Genomic DNA, 10,165 nt, shown 5'->3' with positions numbered 1-10,165 from the left:
CATCATACTGTGCAAAAGGCAGATCATTATCATTCCTACTACTCCTTAATTTTGAAATCAAGGGCTATAGTGAAAAGCAAAGTCATACTGGTTAGGAGATAGCAGAATACCAGATTCCTGGTATTCTACCAAAATGTGCTTTTCCCACATCCCTTCCCTTATTGATCTAAAGTTTTTTGAATGACTTTCTCCTGAGTTTCTCTTATTCACTAGGACTAGAAGTTCGTGTTTGTTGTATGAACAGAGCCATGGAATCACGCCCCCCATGGCTACTTTGGCTTAGAAGGGGTTCTGGTGAGAACTTTGGCTTGATGAGCTCCAATCCATCCACTCATTTGCAGTTGTTCAATATCACAAATAATGTATTTTTAAAAAAAAAGCATTATTAAGTGGTTCCTGCCCTTTATTAGAGACAGAGTCACAATAAATTACAACTTCAACAAAAAGAAAGCCACACGGAACATGCGTCCTGTTTATTCTTGCTTCAGCGCAGGCTGAGTTAGATATGCCCAAATATCTCTTGGCCAAGAACCAATCTTATTCTTATCAGCTGGTCAGCATTCATTAGTGGTAGAGAGATAATACTATTTTGTATTGTATTACAGCAAAAAAGTCTTTGCTTACATGAAATTACCATTTGACAGAAATGGATATAATGATATATGGTTATTTTAAAAATACAGGTTTAATGAATACATGAAAATAAGAAAAACTTTTTGTGAGTCAGTAAGTTTTACTTAATGTCAACTAAATTGGCTTTGGAGATTTGATACAAGACTATTTCAGTTTTTATGAGGGGCAGTAAATTATACATACTGTTGCCTAATCCCCCTTCTGAAATTCAAGATAATAATATTAATCAGGTTACCAAGATTCCATAGACTCATCCAGTCACCTTCCAGCTTCTGTGATGGGCAAAGCAGCAACCTGGAGAAGCAAAGTATTTGCACCATAGGCGATTGTATTGCAATGGAGTCTGTGACATCTTGCTTCTCTGTCATGTCCATAGTCCCAGATGGAGAAAAGCAGATGGAAGTTTGCCATACTTTGATTAGGTGACCATCTACACTGATCACGACTGATTGGTTCTGGCCCCCAAAGTGCCAGGCCAACCAGGCATTTTGATGGAGGATCTCTGCCCAACAGTGGTACTTCATGCTGGATATGTTCATGGCTCCCCCCCAAAATATTTTCATTTTGGGAAATTTTAGTCAGATACACAACACGAGGTGAGTGCAGAAGCAGAGCACCACAGACAGAATGTGTGGCCATTAGTAAATGGTTAGCAATTGAAAAAAAAAAAAATTTTAACAAGTAGAAGCAGAGCCAGACTATCTGATCATCGTAGTAGCAGAACACATGTTTCTGAAAGGACAGATGCTTGTAGGGAGACAGATGATGAGATACTCGATGTTCTATTCCAAATAACTCGGAAGTTCTACATGAGGCTGCCAAGATGGTTTCTTCTTTCTTTCTTGTATATACTTAACAATATATCTGTATTACCTGAGGTAAAGTAAGCCTGCGATTCTGCCAACATGAACGAACCCATGACAGAAATCATTTAATTTCTCAAAGTTCTACTTACCATTCTTTCACTGGGTCTGATTGTCTTATAGTTTGGCAGGTCAAATTGGGAAAGATAAAGCAGTGGTACCTACATCTGTGACATAGGTACAATAGTCTTCTAAGTAAAATGCTAAACAAATAATTGACATCCTGTTTAAAAAGAGGCTTAAGATACAGTGATACCTAGCTTGTCAAGTATTTCTTGTTGAAGAATGAAAGTTACCCAGATAGCAAAAGCTTAATGTTTTAAGGAATGCATTTTTTAAATTCCAATTTTAATGAAAGTATTTTTTTAAATTAATAATACATGTCTGAAACAGAAGTTAAAACAATTAAAAAAAAATCAAGATGCTGTTTGTGGTTTGCAATTATGACACTAGTCTATGGTAGAATGATGCCCTAGTATAAGCTGTAGTTATTTCAGAAGTAATCTGCTGTGGATATCAGGCCTGATTTCCCTGGCTCCTCATGCGCTGTTAATATGGAGCCTGTAATACCTTGCTGCTAACAGGCTCCAAACTGCTAATTGTGCCAAATTAAGTCTGATACAGTTTGGATCACTGGTCAGTTAACCTCCTAAACAGTGGATTCCCAGTGTGGATGGAAGGCCCTCCTATGAGGTGGGTATGCATTTTGGCAGAATGTGGCAATGCCCAGTGAGTGTGTGAAATTGGTAGGGAGAACTCTCTTTGGAAAAGCTAGTTTTCTGTTATCAGTGTCCTGTCCCAGAAACCTAACATTAACAGGGGAGCTCTCTTTCGCCTTCCCTCCCTCCTGCTCTGACCCTATGGAAAAACCAAAAATATAGCCCTTGAAGAAATTTTCTGAGTCCTTGACTTTGAATGAGAATGTCACACTCTTGAAACATTCGAGGAGCATTTTCATGAATATTTAAGATAACAGAGAACTACTACCTCAGCTCAGCCAGCTACCCTTCTGGTTGTATGGAAGGCAGCATTTTGCCATAATTGACAGTGCATAGTTTCACAACAGGAGTACCTACAGCAACGTTATTACTCAGAAGACACGTTAGTAGGAATACGCATCGATGGTGATGATGTTAGAGAAGAAGAATGTCTCCTGTTGTGGGATCAGATATGGTCTTGAAATCTTCCAGATGACAAAACTCCATTCTTTCTTTGCATGCAAGCAGAGGCCTCATTCAGTTAATTGCTTTACAACAAGATCTAATTGAAACCCTTTGGAATCTGCCTTTTACTATCAACTGCTAAAATGAATTATACATGATCAGATCCAAATAGTCCATCAGTAAAAGTTGTCTGAAATTGGAAAACAGGTCTACATATAGTCATGACCACCAAAATTGATAATTGCCCAACGTTAAACTACTGACACTTAGTTCTTGAACTTTTTTTTTAAATTGTGGTATATCTTGTCCCCATAGAATAGCAACCCTGAAAGGTACATTCTGTTAGTGAATATGAGACTAACCTAGCAGCAAAGTAAAATTTTTGCTGCAGTTGTGGTCCAGCACAAAAGGAGCCTAACTTCTTTGAAATATAGCTTCAGTTACTACTTTGATATTTTAATTTTTAGATACTGCTATAGTGATGGAAATGAAAAACAAAAGTATAATAAAGAGAAAAAGACAGAAACATAAAAAATAAAAAATCACATTTATTTAAACAAAAATATACACACAGTGTACAATGAATATGGTTTACACAGAACAATAAAACAAAAATGATATTTCTTCAAACACCAATATAAAACGATCTAACTATCTGTGTCTAATTTCCTAAGGACACATATTATGGGTTCATCTAGAATACACATTTAAGACAAAAACAAATGTCAACCTTGCAGGTAAGTACCTTGAGAATCTGAAAAATTAGATGTGAGATTAAATAAAATAATAAAATATTTGCACGAGAAGTATATGTATACAAAGAGGTGAAATGTCAATGTCTGTAAGAGTTACAGGCACATGGAGTCCACCACTTTCAGAGTTTGAAAATTCTTTGACGTGCAATCTTTTTAAAATGCTGATAGTGCTCTAACAGCACCGCTTTAATTTACAAATTCAGTATAAGATTTACATAGATAAGACGGCAATCTTGCCAAAATTTCAGTCTGTATTGCATGCTTGTCAATGAAACCACGCAGGGTCATTATTAAAGATTGTCTCTTGGGTTTTGCCATTTTACGATGTTGGAATAATTTAGGTATTTTTAGTAATATTATGAATCTATTCAAGCTACAGTGAGTTTCAAAGGCTAAAGCTTCTTGCTAAAGAACTACAGTCATTAAAAGATTTTATTTGCAAGATATGGTTTCTCAGACAACATCACTTGTATTAAGTTTTATCCACTTTGCTAATTCACTTCGTGTACTACACTTAACTGTGAACCATGTTTTTCTCTTTTACTTTAAAATTTGAAGGATGCATGCTATCTATAAACAAATCCAAACTCAAGGGAGTTGATTACATGTACATGTTTTGGTTAATGTCATCTTATAATTGTTCCCTGCCTCTTCGTTAGTCAGATGTGATCTGTTTCATTTAGATCAGAAATGTTTAGATTTTTTCTTAATTTCTTAGCAAGAAAACTCAATTAATGCGCACCATGACTCAGAGAGAAAAATCCAAATTTCCACACTTTGCATTTCATTGGGCTGCAATATTTTATCTAGATCATTAATTTTATTTTCCCATTTTTGAAGGCAGGTATTGCTATTAGTCGCACCTGTTTAGAGGCAAAACTTTAACTTAAAACTGCCAAAGAAGCAAAAGATATAATATATTGGGAATTTCTTTATAAAGCAAAGAAACAAATATGCGGGAAAAAAGGCAAAGCTAATGTAGATTGTAGCTGGGAAAAATTAATGTGAATTCATACAGAAATTGTCTATCGACTACACACCTCTCAGCTACTAGGGATGCCTTGTGTTCAAGGTGTTTGCTCCTCCTGTAACTGCTCCTCACATTTTTTCTCAGACCAGTTTTTTAATCTGCAATAAAAGTTAATTTATTTCCTAAAAGATTACAAAAGGTGCCCTGTATAGTGAGCTAAACAAAATGATAGACCTCACTGCTTGGAAATCAAACACCTAGCGCATCTGTGGTGATTTAACATACTGCCAGACTTTAATTTGTTTAATCTAACAGTTTGGGTTCCAATTGAGCTATATTTATTGGAATCTGGGCACAGAAATATGTTACTGTTTTCTCTACTTTAAGCAAATGCCAAAATTGTAAACTCAAAAATTGATACTGCAGCACACTCAGTGATGTTCTGATTAGGCTCTCATTTCCCTGAATCTAGCCCTGAGTTGTTACTGTTTACACTAAAGCTGCATTGCCAAGAGTTCCCTTGCAGAACATCACAGAGAGATATGCTTTTGAACTCATCTCTCTGGTTGAATAGCTTAATTATGAATAAAATATAAACATCATGTATGATTTGTAGCTAAAAAAGAAAAACAAACCCATTGCCATCGAGTCAATTCTGACTCATAGCAATCGTATAGGACAGAGTAGAACTGCCTCATAGGGTTTCCAAGGAGCAGCTGGTGGATTCGAACTGCCAACCTTTTGGTTAGCAGCCAAACGCTTAATCACTGCACTACCAGGACCCCTTGTAATCAGAGTCTTTAAAAAGAAGGTAAAAACCAAAATCAAATTGTAGGCATCTCTCTTTGAAGAGAAATGGTATTTAATACCACTCTAGTAATTTCATACTGCTTCCAATAATTTGTTATTTTCTGGACAAAAAGTTATGGTGGCATCTAGTGGTATGCTGGTAAATGTTTAACAGCTGGCTCTCCAGGAATCAAAAGCCCTGGCTTGTAGCATTTGCCAATTTCTGTGGTGTAAGTTGTTCCACTGTGGCCGATTTCAAGCTACCAATGTGACGTTACAAAAACATGGAGTCGGGAGGAGATGCACAGCAGCAAACTGTTATACAGAATTTCTACCACAAGGGCACCATGGACATGTGTAACCATGAGACCATGGGTAATATACAATAGTAAAACAGATAGACAACACTAAAATAATTAAGAAGTGGTGGGTTGTATTTATTACCTTTGTTTTTAATATAACTTGCTTGTTATTTTACAATTTAATTTCTTAAAAAGCCAACTCCAGCATACCACTTGGGTTGCCCGCCTCAACACCGTCCTATCAACCTTTATGTAGGAAGAGCTTTGATTGATTTCAAGGCTTATAAGGCTTCATAGCTTTTTCAGCAGAAGAGATGTTATTTTTACAATATAAGAACTGGAGTTTTGGTACATGTGCTCTGCTCTAACTGGGCAGTTGGTTATTTTAGCATATTTCATCAATTGGATCAAATGGTTACTTGTACTCACCGGATTATTAGACAGAACAAACAATTTGCATCAAACAGTTGTTTTGGCAGAGTGTAGACAAAAACTCAGGCAATATCTACAAGAAAAAAATCCCTTGAGAAATAAATGAATGGATGCATCTAAGTGTGATCGGCTTCAATCAAATATTTCAAGTAATGATATTCAGCTGTTTCACAGGACATTTTCAGAGTCTCTCTAGAATTTTGTCACTGGGTCAAACATAATCAGGATTCCATCCTCCTTTGTCTTAAAAAAATGTATTCCTAGGACTCTGTTAAACAGCTCATCCAGAATTAATCCTTACATTTGATGATATTAAAAGGAAAAGAAAAAATTTGGAACACAAAAATTACATTGTTTGGAAAAGTCATTTTCTCGGTTCAATTTTTGGCCCAACATGATCTCCTAAATAGGTCTGCTGATGTATCTATCTTTTAAATGAAATGGTTTAGAGAGGAAAGCATGTCTGAGGTTGTGTTTGTACAAGGCAGATTTTAAAATGTTTTGTTTAACATTTGCTCTTTGATTTCCAAAACTTTAATAACTTAAGAAATGTCAAAGTGGTTTTCCAAAGACAGTTTTGGAATATCTCAGCAAAGGAGCAATATTGTTGTCGAGGTAAAACATAATTTTTTCTGATAAAATCTACTTTGGAAGTATACACAAATATAAGCTTCCTTTAAGGAACTGCAAATGACTACAATAATGATAAATGAACACTCGTGTACATTTGTATTACAGAAAGCTCTACCCTTTGAGATTTCTATATTAGAATTTATTAAAAAAAAAAAACCTAGAAATGTCTTCTAAAAATATAAAGCCCTACAGTTGGCTTTCTAGCTGATGAATACTTTTTTTTTTCCATATTTGAGTCAAAAGTTGTCAATTAAAAAAAATACAAAGAAAAATTATTGTTATATTAGATAATTTATAGGAAAAGTCACTTCAGGTGTCCTGGAATGCAGACTCCCATTTGACATACTGAATGAAGCTTCATGAGCCGTGTTATCATAACATCTTTGCCCTAAATCCAATGGGATAATGAAAATAACCCCAAGGCCTAAGGTTTTGAATAGAATTGAACAATTCAAAGATGATATCTAGTCATTGAAATGGAGAGTAAGGTATCAAGTTGAATATCAGCATTTATTCATTAAAAAGGCTGTGAATAATTTGGCAACAGCCTCAAGTATAATGCCCTCAGTTCATTTAGTAAAAAAATAAATTGATAAGTATTTCTCCTGTGAAATCCCCAAAGCATTATCTAAAATGTGTAGCACTTGATGGAACTAAACTAGGGCTAGAGATGTCTTTGCAATCCTCATTTCAGCGGGTGTCTTAGGCAAGAAGCTCTCACATTGGCTGTGGAAAGCCCCATAATATCACACATTGGCTATGTACCTAGCTAAGACATGTTTATGTTATTAGCCTCTGGCACTTCCAGGGGAGATTCACGGTCTGAATGGCATGCTCCTCTGATGAGAAGGAAAAATAATAAATTCTTAAAATGTGGACAAACTATGTTTCATTTATTCAGGCTTTTGAACTCTAAGTTTCAATTCCAGTGATACATCCCAAGTTCTTTTTAACTAGCTAGCATTTTCTCTTAATTTTCATGTGCATTTAGCATGGTAATTTGGACAAGAGAAAAGCCCCAGGCCAGGAAGTTGAGATAGAGATTCTAATCACGGTTCTGCAATGATCAAGCTGGGTGATTGGGAGCATACCATCTGGGTGGCTTAATTTATGCATTTTTTTTTTGAAAAATGGTGTTAGACAAGATGATCTTTAAGGCATATTCTAATTCTGAATTTTTGAAAACATGAACCATGAGTAATGAAAAATATGAATTTCAGTTTCACAGAAAGTAACTGTTTCAGTTTATCATTGGGAGCCTGGGTGGTGCAAGCGGTTTGGGATCAGTCGCTAAACCAAAGGTTGGCAGTTCAAATTCACCCAATGACTCTCTGGAAGAAAAGGCCTGGCAAACTGCTTCCATAAAGATTATAGCCAAGAAAACACAATGAAGCAGTTCTACTCTGTAACACATGAGGTTGCCATGAGTCAGGGGCCAACTCTATCGCAGCTAACAACCACCAGCCCATTGCCAATAATGATCCTATAGGACACAGTGGAACTGGCCCGTAGGGTTTCCAAAGTGCAGCTGGTAGATTTGAACTGCTAACCTTTTGGTTAGCAGCAACAACAGTTTGTCATTAGTTATGGTTACATACATTTTAGAAGGGTTATTTATATATACTAACCTATGTCAGAAGGAACCAAGGCGGTACAGTGGGTTAAGCACTCAGCTGCTAACCACAAATTGACATTTTGAATCCACCAGCCATTCCTTGGGAGAAAGATGTGGCAGTTTGCTTCAGTAAAGACTGACAGCCTTGGAAACCATATGAGGCAGTTCTACTGCATCCTATAGGGCCTCTATGAGTCAGAATAGACTAGATGGCAATGGGTTTGGTTTGGTTTTTAACCTATGTCAGACGATGTATCCTTATACCACTTATACTCCATGCCAAGATGACTGCTAGAAAACAACTCAAAGGTATTTTATTGACTTGCATGTAACTAAGATACAGGAAGATCAGGCTGATGGGAATTTTTATTTTGGTCATCAACATGTTTGCTATCTCTAATTTCCTTGCAGTGTTTCATCTATCACACTGTTAAACTTTCTATATTGCCACTTTCACAGCAGGACCACGCAAGTTTTTTTTTTTCTTTGAAAAGGCACCAATATTTAGGAAGATAATTTTATTGCTTTACTAATGGGGGAAGTAGTCCCATCTTGGCCAGACAGCAAAGGTGTGTAAAGCACACATTTAAGCTGCTTCAGTAATCCAGGTCATGACTTAACTCCTCCCGTTTCATTGCCATCTAGTAGATTCTGACTCAAAGCCACCCTATAAGACAGAGTAGAATTGCGCTATGGGGCTTCTAGGGCTGTAATCTTTATGGGAACAGACTGCCACATCTCTCACCTGAGGAGTGGCTGGCGGGTTCCAACCGACGACTTTTTGGTTAGCAGCCGAACGCTTAACCACCACGCCACCAGGGCTCTTTAAGTTAACTCTACCTAATCTTTAATTCACTAGAAAATTATTTAAAAATACCCAACATAGGTTCCAAGGTTATCTGTGGGAAGGTTGTCAAATAGTATCACATAAGTTCCTTCCTCCTTTTACCCATTCTGGAGGGAGAGCACTCTCTGGATCACCTCTAGGCCTTCATTTCCATAGTCCATGAATGAAATTGACACTTTCTGAACTGATCTCAACCAGTGAGGGTTAACAACATGTAGACGTTTAGAACTTGAAATGGAAATATTATATAAACTATTTTTTAATGAGTTTCTTCCAAAGTAATATGCTGGTAATTAATTCAAGTAACACTAGATTTGGACACAACATCCTTGACCACCTCCCCCAACAAAGTCATGACGTTAAAAAAGTAAAAAGACCAAGGTAGAGAGATTATCCACCTGAAATGGATTTGTGTTCGTGTTTATTTACATGTTGTTAAACTTAGGTGTCAGCTTTTCCATAAGTCCCCTCTGGAGGTCTGTAGTACTTGGGGAAAGCCATCAGCTGTAGCATGTTGAAAGCATACTTTCTGCATTTGATATTCTTCAGTACATTTTCTATGCGGCATCCTTCTCTGGTGAAAGGGGAAAAAGTACAGCCTCATGAAACACAGAATAAATAAATATGCTTTATTTGTTCAATGCAGAGTTGCAGCAACCGTCTAAGTAAAAATAACAAAGATTCAACTCTACATTTATTTATTTTTTCCACAAGTGATGATACATCTTACAAAATTAAATCCTAGGCCAGGCCCAATACCATTATTGCCTTCGGAAAGAGATGATTAAAGTCTCTTTGCTCTTAACAGATATTTAAGGTTTAATAAACTCTTCAAATATAATTTGCTCCACAATACAGCTTTGCTTGAGTTTCATAAATATATCTGCCTTTTACAGCTTTTCCATAAATTAATCTCTCAGTCTCTTTAAAACACACTAAAATCTATATGTAGCCCTAAGGATGCAGGTTCTAGGAATAAGGCATTTAATTTATTAAGTCTGGCCCTATAGATTTTTAAAGGAAAATTTCATCTCTATTTTACTTCATTATTTTAGCTGTGCAACAAAGAGAGAAAATGGCTTCCCGAACAGCCTAGTCCAAGTCTCAGCTTTATAAAGGGAGAGGGTTTCTTCACGACAGTACAAAAGTCACAGGTGCTGAAA

The 10,165-nt window shown here is 36.4% G+C and overlaps 1 protein-coding gene across 15 annotated transcripts in view; it reads right to left on the bottom strand.

Annotated features, from left to right (window-relative positions):
* Window positions 1-3,258: 3,258 nt before the first annotated feature.
* INPP4B (inositol polyphosphate-4-phosphatase type II B) overlaps window positions 3,259-10,165 on the bottom strand; it is a 976,853-nt gene continuing 969,946 nt past the window's right edge. For 12 of the 15 annotated variants that reach the window (XM_049905340.1, XM_049905339.1, XM_049905345.1 and 9 more), the window contains one exon: window positions 3,259-9,576. In XM_049905340.1, the coding sequence (XP_049761297.1) occupies window positions 9,444-9,576 (133 nt within the window). In that variant the 3' untranslated portion in view covers window positions 3,259-9,443. The remainder of the gene's footprint in view (window positions 9,577-10,165) is intronic. The other 3 variants (XM_049905341.1, XM_049905342.1, XM_049905358.1) reach the window with 3 other exon arrangements.

Source organism: Elephas maximus, chromosome 13, assembly GCF_024166365.1.
Source record: "Elephas maximus indicus isolate mEleMax1 chromosome 13, mEleMax1 primary haplotype, whole genome shotgun sequence".
Classification (NCBI taxonomy): domain Eukaryota; kingdom Metazoa; phylum Chordata; class Mammalia; order Proboscidea; family Elephantidae; genus Elephas; species Elephas maximus.
Note: the sequence above shows the minus strand (reverse complement) of the source record. Positions and strands in the feature narration are given on the sequence as shown.